General features: G+C 42.9%; 1 protein-coding gene and 1 long non-coding RNA gene across 4 annotated transcripts in view; one reads left to right on the plus strand and one right to left on the minus strand.

Annotated features, from left to right (window-relative positions):
* Positions 1-2,597: 2,597 nt before the first annotated feature.
* Positions 2,598-3,728, minus strand: LOC128794808 (uncharacterized). Its single transcript, XR_008433272.1, has 2 exons — positions 3,619-3,728; positions 2,598-2,967 (listed from the first exon to the last, which is right to left on the minus strand). It is a non-coding gene; the product is annotated as an uncharacterized LOC128794808 (long non-coding RNA).
* Positions 2,957-20,102, plus strand: part of LOC128794807 (tropomodulin-2) — a 35,812-nt gene continuing 18,666 nt past the window's right edge. Inside the window, exons 1-3 of one of the 3 annotated variants that reach the window (XM_053955020.1) lie at positions 2,957-3,544; positions 13,868-14,071; positions 15,817-15,973. In XM_053955020.1, the coding sequence (XP_053810995.1) occupies positions 13,946-14,071; positions 15,817-15,973 (283 nt within the window). In that variant the 5' untranslated portion in view covers positions 2,957-3,544; positions 13,868-13,945. Of the gene's footprint in view, positions 3,545-3,941; positions 3,993-13,864; positions 14,072-15,816; positions 15,974-20,102 lie in introns of those variants that run through there. The other 2 variants (XM_053955019.1, XM_053955021.1) reach the window with 2 other exon arrangements.

A 20,102-nucleotide genomic window follows, 5' to 3' on the forward strand; every position in this document is an offset into this window, starting at 1 on the left:
CCCTGTAAAGACAGGAGCACAGTATCTCTTGGATCCTGCTCCTATCTGAGGTGCAGACCACTTTAAATGGGACAATGTAAAAAAGGTGGGGATTTGGCCAAAATCTCTTCATTCTCATCCCAGAACAGACAGCAGAGCTGGGGCAGGTGGAGGAGGAGCCACATCTCAGGGCAGTGTGAACCAACCTAAGGTGCTCCTGAGCTGGCTACCTGGAGCAGAACAGGGGTGCAGAGCTCTGCAAGGGGCACAGAAGACGGTGAGGTGCTGGGGTCTGGCCCTGGGCTCAGTAGTGGTCATCTTGTGTCCCGTGGCAATCCCTTCCACCTCTCAGCCTGTTCCTGTTGCCAGTGGCATGCCTGCCAGGTGGGCCCCAGGCTTCAAATAGCCATCTGTTCTGTGTCTCACTTTCCACACCCACAAAATGAAATGTGTGGTTCAATTGGATATCTGCTGCCAATTAACTGGTACCGATAAGATATTTATTGTTAGTGTTACTACCATAGCAAATGCAGTGTCTAAATTGAAATGCATTTATTCAGGATTTATTGTGCTAAGGATGTGGAAGGGTTCACAGGAAGCAAGTTTGAATGAAGTAACAGAGGACTTGACAATAGTGTTATTTAATGTTTTACTGTACCTCACATTATAAAACAGTCCAAGAAAATCCTATTATCTATCAAGGCAATGCAACTAAAAATTTCCAATCCAAATATAGTTGGGGATTGACCAGTTGAAATGCTGCTGGCCAACATTTTAATGCTTGAACCATCAAGATCTTATGAATGGAGGCTGCTTACATTGATTGGTTTTCTTTCAAGGCCATTTCAGAAGTATCTCCCCAGTTCAGTAATTTTACATGTGGGCAAGAGTCAATTATTTTCTCTACCCTAGGTCTGAAATGTGCTGATCAGGTTGAACCAGGGGGTTTTATTTACAGGTCACTGAATTTTATCAATATCTGGTCTTTAAGGGAAGAGATCAAAACATGCACCATACAGTAATCAAGTCCAGATGTTGTCTAGAAGACAAGCTCCAGTTCTAGCAGGAATTAATTAAGCAAAGTCTTACAAGCTGTGTCATAAGGAAACCAGATGAAAACAACAGCCCCTGTTGCTTTTTATTTAAAAAATGCAACAAACATTTTGAAACAACTGACCACATTTTGGCTACAAATAGTTCAGTGAAATAAAACTTGCGTTTGGGTGCCTCAGTTAATGATTTACTGGTACAACCTGCTGGCAGTAAGCCCAGTTTAGACAGAGTTGGAAAAACGCCAAATATCTGCATTGCATTTACCACAGAGCCTCTGAAACAAACTGTGACTGGCTGTAGGGAAGGCTGAGCCAGGAAATGCATTGTTTTGGGATCCACAGGATCCCAGCTCTCAAAGGCATCCCCCAGAGTAGAGTAAATTTTTTCCTAGAGTAGTTGTCCCCTTACATGTTATATCCTTAGGGTGTTTACTCTGCCACTGCGCCTCTTTCAACAGGCCAAATACATAAATAAAAATTAAATTTTTAAAAAAGGCTAGGTGGGCAAAATGTTATGCAAAGGTTCTGCCAGGGAAAAAAGGACTGCTTGGGAGCCTTACCCTACCCTCTCAGATGTGCCAGCCTGGGAAATCCCACACATGGGAAATATGGTCAGTGCAGGTGGCCACAGTCATTTGAGGTAAATATATCGCAGCAGGCACAGACCATAAATGGGATCTCCTGTAGCCCAGACATGGGATAGAGCTCAGATTCATGAATTGTATTGAATACATCTGTCTTCTAATGTTGCAGTTTGGGAAGAATGAAAGATTATCTAGTATATCTGCATTTAATCTATTTACCCTGTATGGTTTTGTTGGTATGCCTCGTAAATACAGGTGACCTGCAGTTTTTCTTAAACAGAAACTGATCATATTTCTAATTTCTTGGTTGCAAATTTCATGCATGAGGTATAAGGAAGAACGAATCATGAAACCACAGCCAAAGAAGAGCAGAATCTTGACTTCAGCCAAACTATATTCCTTGCAGAGGATTGTTACATTTTTAACAGAAAGTAATATGAAGTGAATTTGTCATCAGATATAAAGCATGCAGATGGGAAAGTCAGCATGGGAGGATTTATTTTCCTTCATATCAACTTAATAAATACATTTTAAGGCATGACAGGAAAATCTGAGTGAAAAAACTTGTAGGAGTTTATCAAAAAAACAAACACACTAATGTTAACTTTCACTCTGTGTAGATAGCATACATTTCCCTTTCCCAGTATTTGTATAATTATGAGTGACTCATTCAAGCCCTGATCCTACAGACCAAGATTAAATCCCAAAAGAAGGCTTGATCTGTGTCAATAATTAAATCCACATTTCTGTCTCATGGCTGAATGAGACCCGTTTGCAGGGAAGCTTCAACCCCACCACCAAACCAACAAATTGCTCTTCAGCCTGAGCCACCAAGTTACAGAGCAGAAGATTTCAAAGCTATTTGGTTCAGCTTCCCTGATGCTTCTGGGATTGAACAAACAAAACCACAGATGCAAACCCTGTTTTCTTTGAATGCTTCAAGGCAGGGAAGGAAAGGAAAAGACTGCAGAATAAATGGATCTGATTATTTCCCATTTCTGTTTATTTGATAACATTTTAGATGTTTGGCAAAAAGCTGTTAACTTATGGCTGGACATCCCATTTTACAACAAGTTGGAGGCGAGGAGGTTCCAAGCAGTAACTGCAGCTTTGGAGGATTTTTCTACACTGCACATTATTGTGGATACGGGTGTTTTCCTTAGCAGCAGTGGCAAAACACCCACAGTAACCCTTCAGCCCCTCATATTAGCCTGAGTTTTCTGCTCTAAGTCTTGCTGCAGACACCTGAGGTGTTTGGCAGGGTTTGGCGTTTCTTAGTTGTACTTTTTTTCCATAGGAAAATTCAACTCTAGTGCAGCATCTGCTTCTTAACAAGGTAATGTCTTCTTTTCCTGCCAATGTGAAATGAAACTTAAAGACATCCCAATCACTGGAAGCTTTTCTGCTGCTCGTGACTCATCACTTAGTGCTCAGAATCAAGGGTGTCTGTTCAACTAAATCACAACACCCAGTGAAAGCATTCTGATAAATTAAGGACATGCTTAATTAAAAGGGGTTCACTCAAATGATATTACATATTATTTCAACCAATGGTTAACCTTACTATAGACTAATAGAACAAATATAAAATGGATTGCCAACACTAATTAACAGTAGAAAGGGAAAATATCAAAACGGTCTCAGGGGCCAGCACCCTCTACTCCAAAACTGGCTCCCTGGGGTGACACATCTTGGTTCAGGGTGAGGGTCAGCAGGTTTCTGCTGCAGGACCTGTTTGGCTGGCTCAGTTTGCAGCAGGTGTTGAGAGGAGCAAACCGTGTTCTTCGGGATCAGCTGCCGACACGTGTGTCCAGAGCTGACCGCGTACCACATGAGGGAGCGCGGGCAGAGCTGTTCTTGGGGCAGGGGCGGTGGCCGGGCTGGCAGAGCACCCAAAGTACAGCGCAGTCTGTTTTCGTGAGCCACAAGGTGAGGGGGAAGGCTCAGGCTGCATCACGCCAAGCCAGAGGCGACAGGGAGTATGTGCGTTAGTGGCATCTCACCTGCAGGCTTGGGGCAGACAGAAGCAGAGAGGGCTGAGGGGGCAGGGGGAAGTGAGGGTGGCCTGGCCGGGGGCGGGAGGGCCGCTGCTGCTGGAGCCGCTGCTGCTGGAGCCGCTGCTGCTGGAGCCGCTGCTGCGGTTGCCGTCGGGCCGGTGCCGGTGCCGGTGCCCGCGGCGGCTGCCGCCGCCGGACTACGAGTCCCAGCGTGCCCGGCAGGGCCGGGGCCGCGCTGCGCAGCCGCCGCGCCGGGCACCCACCTGCAGCCGCCGGCGCTGGGCTCGGGGCGCGGAGGGGCGCGCAGGCGGCGGGCGGCGCCGGGCTCGGGCGCGGAGCGGCGCGCAGGCGGCGGCGGCCAGGCCCGGCCCCGCGGCGGGGTAAGGCGGCGGCCGGGCCGGGCGGGACACGGGGAAGCATCGCCCGCGGGGGCTCCGCGGGGCTGCGCGCACTGCGGAGCGGGCGCTGCGGGGGCGCCGCGGGCGTGGCGGGCGTGGCGGAGCATCCCCGGCGCGGGGCGCGGGTGCGGGGCGGCCCCGATCCGACCCCAGCCGCGCCCCGGGATCGCCGCGGGAGCCGTGCGGGGCGCGGCGGGCTCGGCCGGGCGGCCCCGCCACGCCCGGGCTCGGCGGCGACCGCAGTGCCTGCCCCGGCGCCTCCGCAGCTTGGAGAAGCGAGTGCGCGGCTGTTTATTGCGGAGCGCTCGCATCCTCCGGGTCACGCGTGGGAGGACAGAAATTGGATGGGGCAGTTTAATAAAATACGTAAAGAAGGTGTTTGTGTCGACGGTGATGAGCTGCCCCTCCTTGGAGATCTCCTGCCTTTTGTGTGTCACGGATACAGCAGGACCGGCGGAGGGTGGTTCTGCTCCGCCGCCGGGCAGCGGGTCAGAGCAAACGAGCCAATGCCAGGTTCGGGAAGAGATCGCTGATTTAGAAAATTTAGGAAGGTTTTCAAGGTCCTGAGGAGCAAAGTGTACCCTCAAAACCTGCACGCTGGCATTGGATATCTCATACTGTCTGTTCTGTCATCTTCTAATTAAAAATAATCAGGCTGTCCTAATTCAAGGGGATATGCTTTGATGGAAACTTTAAGGGAATTTTTTCTGCCAGAATAAAAATCCACAGTTAATCAATGAGAAGCATGTAAAGATAACTGAGGACTATAAACAGCAAATAGTAAATGACAACTGGTTAGACTAATGTAAGCATCCTGAGCTTAGCAGTGAAATAACCTTCTGAAAAAAAATCTAACATTATTACTAATGAGACAAATTCATAAATTTATCAGTATCAAATACAAATTTTAAAATAATTGGAAGAAGTAATTATATTTTTATACCATAAATGATACACTGTGTAGATCTATGCTTTTGAAAGTGTTTTGTAGAGGAAGTCTTCATCAAGTTATTGAGTTGCTTATTTGTAGTAAATAGATTCAGTCTTTCAATTTCTTATCATATGAAAGCTTTACTTTAACTGATCATTCTCAGAAATTGTCTTTGAACTTCCTTTGTTCTGCCCTTCACTCTTGGAGAGAGGAACATGTAATGGCAAAGAAACACCTGGGATCAGCTGGCCTGGTACTGTAGGCATCACATCCTCTAATTCTTTGTGAGGGATGCAGTTACTAGAAAACTGAACTCAAACTCAAGGGTGCACGGTGATGTCTCACTGAATTATACTGACAATATCACAGTCCTTTCCCTGTTATTCTGCACTCATTTGCTGTCTAACAGCCTGCCTGCCTTTGTGCTGGTGCACATCTACACTGTGCACATCTTAACTGGTTTCCACTATGGATATATTTAAATTTTTACCACTAAGTAAGAAATTGAAGACTTATGTAACTCATTTTAGTGACTTCACCAACCTAAATTCCTAATGTGTCTTTTTCCCCATTTATCCAGTTTGATTGTATGTCTGAGCTTAGCCAGTAGCCTCTCTTGATAATCTAAATAATTTTGTTCAAAGTGGTATGCTTTGCTCTCTGTTTGCATACCTTTTCTTCCTTCCTTAAATTAACATTATTTCCAGTATTTTACAACTCCTGGCAAGCAATGTTCATGCATTTCTGCTGTTAGTAATATGTTTTAAGGTTTTTTTTGGTAGCATTCCTATATTATTGGACCTCCTAGTTTGATGGCTTCCTGTAACTGGCTGTCCTTTTGGCTGGGGCTGAGGTGGCTGTGCAGGGTTTTGCACTGAGAGGCCCCGGTAGCATCCTGTGGCCACAGGTATTTGTACGTGGTGGGTTAATAGTGGGGGGAATGCCTGTGTTCTGTTTACTGACCACAGCAGACCAGTGTAGTGGTGGCTTCTGTTTAACAAAGGGGTTTGGTCAACAGTATTTGGTGCCCTAGAAATCTGTAAACTTAGTTTTTAAATCCTTCTTTCAAAGAGCAGCTGGGGCTGAGTGTCCAGATGCTATGCTAAAACAGGGAAATCTGAGAACAGTGGTGACAAAAAGGCACCACTTGGTTTGCTATCTGTTGGCAGCACAGGTGGAACAATGCTGGAGTTAATGTTACCCAGTGTGTCCTTTTTTCCTATTGATGTTTCCAACATGTGGGAAACAAACACTGCTGCTGTTGTTTCCAGGGTTGGTCTGATGTATTTCATTGCAAAAATAAAAAGTCAGTTTCCAGGTAATTCCTTCTCCTGTTTGTTGTTTCAGCTGTTGGGATGTGCACATCCTGCATGGTTTCTGGCTTTGGTTTACAGATAAAATGCAAAAAATGTTGGTAGTTATGATGTCTCTGTACATTATAAGGAGAAAAAGCAGCTTAGGAAAGATGCAAAAAGAGGTTTATTTAGAGGGTACCTAGCAGTGGTCATTATTCAGGATCTCAGTTCTGAAGGCATTAGTACATGCTCTTAACCAGCCTTTGGGGGTCTCTGCTGTGTTTTCACTTGGCCTATGTTGTTCATTTAAAAGATCCACTTAAATGTACAAGATGTCCATGGAAGACGGGACCCATAGCCAAAGGAAAAGCTGTCCAATGCTTGACACTTGGAAGATGGTTCAATTCCTTATCTTGCCACAGACTTCCCATTTGACCTTGTGCAAGGCATTTCTTTCTCCTGACAGGGCAGTGGAGAGGCTCTCGTGTGGCTGATGGTGTTTAGGGCTCCACAGCAGCTCGTTCCATGAAAATGTGATCAGTCAAGGAGGATACCAGAACCTGCCCTTTGGCTTTCCAAGTTTGCCTCTGTGTAAAGCTGCAGGTCTTCCTACCCCAGTGTGTGCTTTGCTTTGCATTCATGGTGGATGTGCTGATTACAAGGACCGCAGTTCTTTACACAACACAAAAGCTGGAACTCTGAACTGGATGAAGACACCTCCTTGTAAACATCACAGCTGTTCCTGTAATGTGTTTGATCCATGCTCCCCTGGGGACCACAGAGCCATGGGCTGCTGTGTCACAGACTGGGAGATGTCAGCTCTGGGGCAGTGCTGGTCAGGGGATACAGATCTTTACCTGTTCCAAATAAATCAGCACCTGTCTGCTACAAACCTGCAGAGCCTGGTAGTTATTGAAGGAGGTTCAAATATCATTGGTGCCCCCCAGAAGATAATGGGGCCATTTTATTCTACTTGCAATCAAATGGGCACTTATCCAAGACCATCAGTCAGCCACCCCTGGTACAGCTCAGCAGCAGGGTGTTTCTGTTCACGTCAGAGTGAAGCACACAGATGACAAATTGTGGGTGGAGCTGCCACTTCATCATCTATTTTGCCTCTATAAAAAGACTCTGTCCTCCATGATTCTCAGCCGTGCACTTCACACCACCCTCAGTTTCAGACAGTCACTGTTATGTTTTTATCTTAGAAGAGCTAATTAACATTGCACAGATTTTCAAACCATCACCTAAGTTCCATAAATGGAAGAACCCTACCTTCCAGTTCCACAAAGTTACCAGCTGCAATGAGCAGAAAGACTGTTTCACTAGTTTATAACTAAACTTTACCCCTCTAGAAACAATGGGGAATATTCATCTGCAAGAGACAGGACAGACAAACAGGTCTCTAGTGTTTTCCTGTACTTGATGCATCACTGAAATGTCAGACCACCATACACAAGCCCACCAATGTCTGCAAGTCTTAGATTTGTTCTGTCATCCTCTTCTTGGAGGTAGGAGTTGAGTGATTTAAAGGTTGGATTTTCTAAGTAAGACTTAAATCATCACATGGTCACTGTATAATTAGTCATCATATGTTTGTCTGGAAACAATTCCAATGGTTATGATCTAAAAATATCATGATACCCAGAAACAAGCTATAAATTCATCAGGCATTGTAAAGAAATACATCCTTTCCAAGACTCAATTTCATGTTTTGAATGGTTATGAGTAATACCACTAATGTTATTTTAGAACAATCAAAAATTGGTCATTATGTAACATTCTGCCTCAGTGGGAGAAGCATCAATGTCTCATCTTTCTTTAATCACCAGGGAAAAACCTTTCATGTTACCTCAATCAGAGGGAGTACATCCCTTTATGTCTTCTATAAATAACAGTGCTTTCATATGGGTAATTTTGCAATATATATGATGGTTATTTTTTTGTAAAGGGCATGACTGAGGTCCCATTACAATGAATTAATGTCTCACATTTTATTTGCATGGAAGTTATCAATCCCATTTAAGCAGCCAACTGTTACGTAAACTATAGAGTAGCATAAACATTACCAAGGCTCAGAATGCCACATCCAATTATCAAGTGGAGTTTTTCATCACTGAATGATTATCCTAAAATTTCAGGCCTAGTCTAATATTAGGACAATATAATTGTTAATTATTCACTACTCTCTATATAGGACAAAACCAGTTGCTGGGAATAGAGCATGAAGTAACCCTACATTAGCTCTGGAGAAAAACAGCATTTTAAATATACAGGGATTCTGAGGGATTCTTTGCTGCAGTATGACAAAGGATGGCAGCTGGGCATAGAGGAGGTTTGGCCACAGTGACTCTCCCAGAGCCAGCCCTGAGGCAGTGCCAAGTGCAGCTGAGCTCTCCCCCCTGCCAGCCCCAGAGACACCGTCTGAAGAACCCAATTCTACAAGTCCTCAAACAGGTGATTTACTCTGATCCCCAGACTGATCATGCTATGTCATGAATATAAAAAGCTTAAGAAAGATGACTAGACTGGAGCAATTCATACTCCTTATGTTCTGAAGTTTTTTTTTTGGGAAACAGACAGAAAAGTTGGGGAATTCTAGAAGAGGAAATAGTTTTCTACAGATCTCTCTTCCATTTTCTACCTATGTGAATTTCTTTGACATGTCTACTATATCTGCATCAGGACCTGTAGCTAATACTATTCTCATCATGCACACACAAACCCCACTTTTGTAATGCTGTGTTCCTGCCACACTTGTGTTCTGTGCTGGCCCTAATGCATTCCTTCTAACTTTTCTGAGATTCATGGAGCTCCTACTGCAAAACATGATCTCCCACTATACATCCCCCATATGTTCATGGTTAGAAAGTACATTGGTACATTTGTCTTGCCTTTTAAGTACAAAAATGAAAAAGGAACGTTATTTATATGTCAGACAATGGAGTATTTCTAATGTTCCCTGTCTGGCACTGGATTCAGTGTGTTGGTGGGGGCACTCCCTTGCCTGGACAGCATGGGACAATCGTCCTCCTCCTACTGAGCATCTGCTTGTGTTGCACAAATACGGCTCTTAATCATAATGGCCCCAATCCTATTTATTTGGGCCAGTATCAATTTAACTTGGGATTAATTCCACCTGGTTTTTATTTTCATGTTTAGCTACATGAGTCTATTTAAAGAAAGGGAGGATTTTTTTTCCCCACATTTACAGATCAGTTTCACAACTGTTTTTCAAAACACAAATATCCACCACTGGAAACAGAGGTAGTTTAAAATAGGTCATGCATCAGGATTTCCTTTCTAAAGATCAGATGCTCTGATTTGCAAAAATGAGAACAATTTCTCAAACCTGATTATAAAAAAAATACTTTTTTCCCAATAAAAATGCAAAGAACTCTATTAATAGATGATTTCCCATTCATCACCTCTCTCTATACTTCATAATGCACATTGTCATGCAGCTTCATTCTTAGCTTATACACACTATCAAACCTGGAAATTCACATCCTCTATATCAGTCTTCTCCTCTCTGCAGGACCCCAGAGACAGATGTTTCTCTAAGTGTGTAGTGTGTGTTTTAGATAGCAGGAGTGACCTGAAGTGCATTTGTAGCTGCTGGTCCATAGGCGATTCTACAGTTCAGGTTGTTCCAACACTTCCTAAGGAATCCAAGCAAATGCAAGTGGGACCCCGTGACATTCAGCATGAATTCAGCAGAGGAGTCATTCACTCTGACAGAAACATCTGTATCAGCAGTAGAAGATTACAACAGTGTTGTGGTATCAGCAGAAACCACAGCTTGGCTCCTCTAGAAAGCCCCTTCAGAAGTGTATAAGCATAACAAAAAGTACTTATGAACATGGCAAAGTGCAGAGGGGCTAGATCACAGCAGGTATTAACTGCACTGAGCAATAATGATTTTATGTAGGCTGACTAATGACACCCTTTTTTTCTTTGAAAACATGTTTTGAATGCTGATGTTGACAGGAATAGGTGAAAAGCTGCCCCAAATAACACCGTATGTATTTCTTTCTTTAGAAGGAATCAGAAACACAGCTCTAGCAAGAGGTTCTTTGAAGCTCACTGTGAAACCTCTGTGCTCCACAAAGGTTTAAAAGTCGCACGTGGGTAGCAGAAATGCCTCTTACAGTTCTGCCCCATCCAGAATGAGCACAGATCTCACCTGCTGGGCTTTGCTGTTTAATAGTGGAACTTAGGCCTGTGGGAAACTGAGATGCTCCATACTGAAACTCAGTGGAGAAAAACAAATGGGATATGTGCTCCCCCATTCCTTAATCACTTTGACTCTTCCCAGTAAGTTTGAAGGGAAACTGCACGGTGTTATCCATGGTCCCTCATCCTGCTTCCCTCAGTGTCCCCAATGCAGAGTTACATTCAAGAGTGTGTTGTCTCTGTGGCTAGACTGGACATCTCCCTTGTGCTGTGTGACACCTGATCTGCCTTTATATGCTCAAAATAACAGCAGCAGGGAGCTCTGGGTTAGAACTGCTTTTGTAACTAATGGAAGTTCTCATACAGTAATCATAACAAAGCAAATCCAATGGATGAAGCGTGCAAGGAGTAAATAGTTGTGCACACTCAGGCCACAGTAAGGAGCTGCACAGACAGCATATGGCTCTGTTTACATACACAATATTAACAGTATCAAATCCAATTAGGGAGGTGGAGATCGTTATCATCCCATTAGACAGCAGTTTCCAGCGTGTGTGAATCAAGAGTTCAGCATTTCCTTCCCAGTCTGACTGATGCTGAATTGCTGGATTTATCTCTTTCCCTTGATTTGTGATACTGTGACTCTGGTGAAAGGTCAATAGAGAGCACAAACCCAGGACGTGAGCAATGGGTGTTTCAGCCCAGCCTGCAGCAGCCTGTGCAGCAGAGTGAAAGCTCCAGAAAGGCTTTGCTGCTTTCAGGCATTGTGGACAAAGAAATTCCCTAAGCAGTGTCTTCTGCTTTTGTTCAGTCACAAAAGAGTAGGATTCTCTTGTGAAAAGGAAAATATTAAGGGAATTTCTGTTGCAAATATGTGCAGGCAAGAAAAGCACAATTTCAGGCTCTTCCATGCACTCTCAATCTAATAAGTGTTTTTCAACACAGTACTTCATGCCATGAGAGAAGTTAGGCTGGTGCATCTGTAATATCTGAGTTTAAATTCCTCTTTGGGGCATCCCTGCTGGACATGGTCAAACACCTTCTCTTCTTAAAAGTTCAACTAGTGAGAGTTGTCACCTGTTCAAAGTGTCTCCTGGTACATCTTCCCTTTATGGCTGAGCGCTTGGGCAATTCACAAAGAATTTCAGAGTGTCTGGTGCACACAATCATACTCTGATTCACCTGGGTTCAGCTTTGCAGACCTCACAGAAGATCTCAGATCCATTTCCTTGCTGCTGCCAGTGCCACAATTCCTGGCAGTAACCCTGCAGTGCTGTACATCCAAGGGAGAGGCCCTGGTACCAGGTGTCCTGTGCAACTGAACCACTGATCCTCAGCCAGGGAAACTTTCTTGGACTCTTATAAGCTGCTTTTCCTACAATATTTAATTACCCTAACCTGGGGATTACATTTCTGTCTTTTCCAGGGATGTGATTAAACTCTAATAAAATAACCATTTAACTGAAGTAGTTTTAAAAAGCTGTAATCCCCTCAAAGAAATTTTTTAGCTCAGTTAATGACTGCTAGCTGAAATGTTTGTAATGAGTTTATCCAAAGGAACTTAGAGAAGGCACCTGATGCCCTAGGGCAGAATGGTATACTGCAACTCAATTTGGTTTTACAGTTTAAACAAATATAATTTTGAAATAAAATGCTTTCATTATTTAACAAGTAATTTTGATAAAAATTGTTTGGATTAAATACATATCAAACTAGTGTTCTTATTAATCACAAAGTAGAAAAAAAAATTAGCTCTTTTGTTCTGTTTTTGGTCAAAATATCCCCCACACTCATTGCATATGATGAAATTTTGGTATTATAAGAAAATTTCACAGCAGCTGTAACTTTGTTAAACATCAGATGCTGATTACCTCCCAAAAACCGACTCTCAGTTTAAAGAATGGTTGAATTCTATCCTGACATTTGGAACGGCTTGATGATAATGTCGTGCTAGGAAAACAGCAGCCACAAACAGAGCAGGAATAAGGAAAAAAAGAAAGTGTGGAGGCAAAATAATGATTCTTGGAATAGGATATTTAAGTTTCCAGTCAAGGCTTAAGGTACCTTGCAGTAGTCACAGAATTCCAGATATTTCAAATTTGTAAATCCACTGATTATTCCCTTCCCTTTCAATAGGTTGCTGATTTCTAGTCTTTTTGATAAATATAAAAATGAAATATGTTTTAATATTTAGTACTTAAATAATGAAACTCCTAAGTAAATGAAATATTTTCATTTGGATTTGGAATAAAAGAAAAATAAAAATCAGGCTTCCAGTTCATATGACAGGCAACAGAACCCACATGGATTTTATCAGCTTATGACAACTAAAAACCTGGCCAAAGGAAATTGGGGTTGGGGTTGATACATAAATCAGTGGTAGCTGCCAGTTGACTGGTTTCCATATCAACCATAACTCTGAAATTTGTGAACACAAAAACTCAGCTGTAAAGCTGCACAGCTGACTGTGTCATTTGGAGAGTGCTGGTGCTGCTGGGGGAGCTGGGCACACTTGGGAGGGCCTGGAGCACACTGGGAGTCCCCAGTTAATGCTGTTTCTGATCATAAGTTAATTCTCCTTCACTCTATCCCTTTACAGGCTGATTCTGGTTCTAGAATTTGTTCTGGACAAGAAAAAAAAAGAGCAAGTAAAGACAGAGAGTCCTTTGTTCATATTGTCATATGACAGATAATATGACAATGACTGTTGTGGTCATGCAAATGAGATCTTCTTGTTCCCAGTCGGTTGGGGTCATCTAACAAGGAATCATATTCAAATTGTAAAACTAAAAGAGTTTGTGAAATACTAAGTTCATATTTTTTCATGTTTTTTTTCAAGTTTTGAACTTCTGCAGGTCTCCCATGTAACAGACTGAATTACAGATAGTGTTTTGAGCTATAACTAGCATCTCCTCACTCCAAGAATTTTGATTATATGTGCTATCATTTGTTTCCAAACATGCTGAAGTAAGACTAACTACCAGTGTACCTGAAAGATGCTTAGGTAACCAGAATGTGCCAAAAAGTCAGCCAAAATATGTGGGTTAGCTTTCAGCCACCAGCAAAGCAGGGATAAGATAGAATACCTCAAGGCATAACATTTTGGTTTTGTTTGTCAGTGTTGTACTGTTGTCTTTCCTTTGCTTCTGGCCAAAAGAGCAAACAGATACTGTTTCCAAGCAAATGAAATAAACCAGCTATATTTCTATGAAAAAGGAAAAGTTGCTAATATTTTCCTTATCTATGTCTGGAAGCTGCTGTTTGCTGTGTCCCCAGTATACTGAACCTGTCCTTGCTATTCCTTGGCTGCTGCTGCCCGTCCCACACCCCCTGTGCTGTGCCAGGACATCTTGCTGCTTTGTTTTCATTAATAAGTGTCACTGTGACCCTCAGCACGTGGGCTTTCCAGGACTCTCAGCGAAATGGAGATGCTCACAATGCTTTATTGTTAGCAGTGAGCGTGGCTGGAGGAGCTGGGTACCCCTGGATGGTTGAAATCCTGAGCAGCAGAGCAGAGCAGAGCAGCAGGAGCCATGTCTCTGCCCTTCCGAAAGGAGCTGGAGAAGTACAAGAACATCAACGAAGATGAAATACTCAGCAAGCTCTCAGAGGATGAACTGAAGCAGCTAGAACATGTTCTTGATGACCTTGATCCTGAGGTGAGTGATGATAATTGCAGCACTGCCTGTTAGAAATGCCACGCACTGCAGTATTTTTTATTTGTATTCTGCTGCAGTAGGGACAGTGTACCCTAAAGTATGAGCAGCTCAGCTACAGACATTTTGGTTGTATTCCTGCTGTGATGTGCTACTTTTCCAAAAGTCACTGTGCTCTTGGTCTATCCCATGTCTATTTAGACATGAGCTTGTCTGCAAATCTAAATCTTTAATCGTGTTGGCACACTGCAACACAATGAGAAGCTTTTATGGCTGCTATTTCTGAGCACAGCAATAAACAAACATAACCTGTATTTATGGAGATCAGGTCTTTTGAACTTCTCAAATCTGTTGACCATGTCATTCAGCACATGTTTTTAGCTGAAGAGAACATATTTGGGCATGATCAAGAAAAACAGGATTCAGCTACACAACTGTAATTTTCCAGAGAGTAAGAATAATTGGGATTTTATATATATATATGTAATTATTATATATAATAATTGAGAAATTCTCACAAAGAATTTAAAGATCTCTGGTCTGAGAACAACTTGAACCTACAATAATGACGTTACAGTCACAAGTGTGCAGGGAATTGTGACTGTACCTACTCAAAAATATTCAAACTGATGTAGGAGTTTGAAAACTGGCAGGTAAAGTGGCAGGTAAAACGTTCTGTCTGGAGGCAAAATGAATTTGGAGAAACACAATAGATTTATAGCTTCTAATTCTATAGCACCAGTTTGTCTGGAAATTAAGGAGGACTTTAGTATTCTCTCCCACCATGTTGCCACTTCCCACACTACTACCATTTCTACATTTTCTGGTATTTTCAAGTATCTGGCATCTCAAATGGAGACACAGAAAACCATTAAAAAAGCAACACCAACCAACCCAATAAATCAGGCCATGGTGCATTTGTATTTATGCTACGTATGTGCAGTGAATTTGGAGCACTCTGGGCACATTTGTGCATGCACAGGTAAAATAACTGGTGACTTGAGTTCACTGGATGTGCTCAGAATTCCCTGTGTATTTGCCATGGATCAGATTTACTGTGCAAGTTCTGGCCACTGAGGAAATGTCTCTGAAGTACTCTGGGACACCTTCAACACGTTGGCATTACTGCACGTGCACTGCAAGGTCCACTTACCTGTATTTCTTCTTGGGATTTCCTGGGCTGAAATGTGGGGGCCTTGTGCTTATTCCTGTGTTACAGATTGCAGATGAAACCACAGGATCCCACAGCTACATGTTGAAAGTGGGAATTACCTGCTTGCTTCCTCATACTCTGAATAGCTGAAGTCTACCTCATTCACCAGTCTCTTTAGTGCATGCCATTCATTTCTGAAGTCTGAGAGACATCTGCTTTAGAATGAAAGGAATTTTTTTTCAGTGAGAGAAAAATGGTGAGGAAAAAGAGTAAAGGAAATGTACAGAAAACATATCCTGGTTTATCTACCTGGACTGCAAACTGTGGTTATAATATGTGTAACAAAAGAGTCTGACATTACTTAGTTCTTCTGTGCTCTGACTGTGAGTATGGTTAATACAAATATTAGTGGGTAGTAAGTCAAGACTGAATGATACTGGGCTTCGTGATTACATTCAGGTAATGTGTGTTACTGCTGTCACCCAAGAGCATTATGCAAAGAATGATTTCACTTAAAAACCAGCGACACTGAGCTGAGATTTGGAGCACTGTGTGCAGCTGCCTGCTCTCCTTTGCATGCCCCTCTCTCTCACAGAATGCCCTGCTTCCAGCGGGGTTTCGGCAGAAGGACCAGACCACTAAACCTGCCACGGGCCCCTTCGACAGAGAGCGCCTGCTCTCCTACCTGGAGAAACAAGCTCTGGAGCACAAGGACAGAGAAGACTTCGTGCCCTTTACAGGGGAAAAGAAAGGTATGGCTATGCTCGTGTTGGACAGGGTGGCAGACTCACAGAGTACCTGGGTGCCCTGCTGCCTGCTGCTCTGTGCACTGTGCTGGGGCACGGGAGCCGAGGGCTCTTACAGTGCGGGGCGAGGCTGGAGTCAGACCTAGGGCTGCTGCAGCAGCAGGTGATCGGGTGGTTTGGCTGCTGCTAGTGCCTGGCTCACTGCCCTGGAGTCCCTGTGGCAGCTCCGTGGCCTGTCCCTGTGGCAGCTCCGTGGCCTGTCCCTGTGGCAGCTCCGTGGCCTGTCCCAGTGGCAGCTCCGTGGCCTGTCCCTGTGGCAGCTCCGTGGCCTGTCCCAGTGGCAGCTCCGTGGCCTGTCCCAGTGGCAGCTCCGTGGCCTGTCCCAGTGGCAGCTCCGTGATCTGTCCCAGTGGCAGCTCCGTGGCCTGTCCCTGTGGCAGCTCCGTGGCCTGTCCCTGTGGCAGCTCCGTGCTCTGTGGTGGGTTAATGGCCTGTTGGGGGGTACAGGAACACGAGCCCAGCAAAGGGCTCAGGCAGCAGCTCCCTGGTTCAGCCAGGGCCTCTGGGTGCACTCAAGCACAAAGGTGCCCTCACCAGCCCCACAGGGACTGTTCCCTGTTAAGCATTAGGCCATGGCACTGGGGCAGGCGTTCAGGAGGAAACACATAAATGCCTTTCTGAGTGAATCTTGCCTACAACTGCTGTAGGTAACAGCTCAGGGAATACAGTTACAAAAAAATAAGTATTTTTCCACTTGTTTACTATCACATCTGGCAATGCTATTCATGCAGACACTTTGCCTGCTATCCTTGTCCTACAGCTATAGGAAAAAAAAGGGGAAAAACAGGAAAACCTAATTCTAATAATTTAAACACTGGTAGGATAACCTCAGGGCAGGAACAGTCATAATTTAAACAAACAATATTCCTTTAGCACCACTAGCTCCTTTTCCTTGTTTATAAAAAGTGGACAAAAAATGCTGGCCTCAGGCAACCCCTTCATTCAAGAAGGAACTTCCTGTGTCTGAGTCCATTTCTGGCTATGTAATGGATTTGCCATTATTTCAATGGGATCTGCTTAAGGGAAAGCAGATACTTCAAGAAAGTCAAGGGCAGCATTTTTACCATTATGTACCATTTCCAAAGATGTTATTTATATAACATTTCATAGGCCAGGAGTTGTTGCTATCATTACATTATGTTCTCAGTCTTTGAAACAATGATTTCAGAGAAATGAGACATTTTTCAGCCAGATCTGATCAATGTGTCATTTTACCATGCAGCATATTCTTTAACCTACATTTTCCCCCATCAGCATGCCCACATACTGCTCTTCACAGGGCTGGTTGAGAGCCCACTGACATGCAGTGACAGGGCAGAGGTCCTGCCAGTAGCAGGAGAGGTCAAGAACACACTGTGCAGGAAGGAAAGCACTTCACTCTAGTATGGATTTATTACCAATTGTTTTCAGTCTCCTACACACTGCTGGGTCAGAGCTGTACAAGTCACTGCTTGCAGGCCCCTAGATATTTGTACCAACACCTTCAGGCATGTCTCACCTTACTGATATTTACAGACTTAGATTAAGATTTTTCAGTTTTCACTGTAGTTATATCTGAGACCTCCAAATAAGCCTGAAGCATCAGTGCACAAACCCCAGCAGTGTGTGGAATTGTATGTACCCATAGGACTGGCCCTTGATCTGTACAAAAGGAGTCCCTGTATTGTCCCTGACAGTGGTACTGTATGGACTGGGCTGTTTAGCCCATTTCAGTTTTCTTTTGATGAAGCTGAAGCAATATTATTCCTACATTTGCTTCCAGATGCCCTTAAAGTGCTTATTAGTCCTGCTTATTAGTTCCTTGTGTCTCTGGTGTGGAAATACCACTGCTTTGCAAACACAACCAACCACACATTTCACTTCCCCCTGAGCACAGAGTGAATGCAGCCCTCCTAGCATTTAAACCTGTTCTTAATTTGGCTTTTGATTCACTGTGTTCATTTACTTCTGTAAATTACAATTACAATTTCAAGAATTATTACAATTATGAGGTAATGACAGCATTTTAGGCTACAGGAATTATTCCCTTAACTTCCTCTTTGTACAATACAAATTCATGACAAAATCCTCAGTATCAGCTTTAGCAGATTAAGTCAAATGAAAACAACCATGTGTTCTGTGATTTCTGCAGTCATTTTACAATTACAATCTAAACACACAGAATTAAACTACATTTTCTTTGAAGACAGAGGCCAAATGCTATGAAAATACCCTTTGTTTCTTTGTTGATTAGAAATAACTGAATTAATCTGAGATCTGATGAGGTCCAGTACCTTGACAATTGAGAACTGATGGGCTGCACAGTGTCATTTTAGTGCTGCTTTAAGGGAACTGACTTTGAGAACAAAGTTGTTTATTTTGAACTTGGCATATCCTGAATTGGTACTGGAGTGTGAGTCCTGCTGCCCCTCTGTGGCTTGGCAGGAGGTGTCCTACAGAAACACCACCAGACTTCCAGCAATGCAGAAGCTGAGCTTTATAAAACATATAAGGAAATCTCCATCTGCCAAATGCACTGAAATCCTCCCCTCAAATGGGTTGTATGATAAACCTGCTAATTGGTTGCTAATTGGTAAAACGTGATGAATGTTGTACAAAGCTCATATGTGGCTATGGCTGGATCTTAGAATCTGTGCTTGTAACTGCAGTGTTACTCATTTTGACACTCTCAATTGAAAAAAAAAAAAAAAACAAACAAAAAACCAACAACAGGATGGCTGTATTAAAATATAAATTACTTGATTTACACTTATAAGAAGATATTTCCCATGCAAGGAAACAAAACAATCCTGAAATAAATTTTCAAATCTGATACTACATGCTAGATGCTTTAATTAGAGAATAATTAGTATTCTTTCAAAGCTCAGTAATTAGTTCAGGAAAAATAATTTAAATTTCTAAAATGTGTCCTCAGAAGAATTCTAAAGAAGGATATATCTTGAGTAAAATCTTATTTCTCATCTTCTGCATGTTGATGGTCTCTAAGATGTATTTACAGATTGGGAAATATTTATATGATTATGTTATATAGATTTCTGTTAAATTATTTCTTTACACTCTAAATGCACTGTAATGTAGCCATTCTGTAAATAATTCCAAATTAATTTGATGCTATTTCTGCTAGTTAAAAATTCAATTCTCAAGCAGCTCTAAAATGCATCCAGTTGTGTATATTTGGGAGGAATTGATGCCAATTTGCCATTTGGTATTTATTACCTAAGAATATTTGTGTGTCACTGGGATTAGAGTATGTCAAGTGTTGTTTGAACTTTTGTCAGTGTTTTGTGCTATGATATTTGTCTGCCACTGGGAAAGCATTTATTTTTTCAAGTTTGGGAAGTGGGATGCTTCTACTAAATGTAGAGAGACATTTCTACCAATTCTTACAGTCATCGTACAAAGCTAAAACTCATCAGCTAAAAATTCACTGATGAGCTGAAAAGAAGGTGACATTTTAAATATCCTCCTTTCAGACCAGTCTGTGATACATGATGATTTTTTTATCTACTATGACTGCCTCTCTTTTTTTTTTGTTGTTAATATTTTATTAGAGAGTTCATGACCAAGAAGCAATACCAAACAGCTGCTGAAGGACAAAAACTCAGTTGCCTGTGTTGGTCTCTATATGCTGAGCAATCATAAGGTTTTGATTGTCCTAGAAAACAAGCTAAAACAAATTCCAGAGCTGGCAGGGGTATGCAGAATGGTTACAACACAGGAAGTGTTAAATACGAGCCCAAGACAGGGGGGGCTGATTACACAGGGAATTGCCTTGTTTTTGATTGTAATTGTGGTTTCAAGAGGTTGGAGATGTTTGGCAAAAACAATCAAACTTATGGAGTGCATTAGGGTTTTGGACCTGTGCCATATTGCAGCTTGGTAACGTACTTCATTAATTGCTGTACAGAAAGGGTTTAAGCCTGGATGGGATAGATCTCAGATTTCAGTGGAGACCCAAGGTTTGCCCGAACCAGGGCTGAAATGATCACAGGCTCACACCCAAAGCTGGCCACTGAGAAATGTTTTCAGACTGCTTTACTCACATCCTCCCTAATGCAAGTCAGGGCTGGGTGCT

This window comes from Vidua chalybeata, chromosome 13 (assembly GCF_026979565.1).
Source record: "Vidua chalybeata isolate OUT-0048 chromosome 13, bVidCha1 merged haplotype, whole genome shotgun sequence".
NCBI classification, from domain to species: Eukaryota; Metazoa; Chordata; class Aves; order Passeriformes; family Viduidae; genus Vidua; species Vidua chalybeata.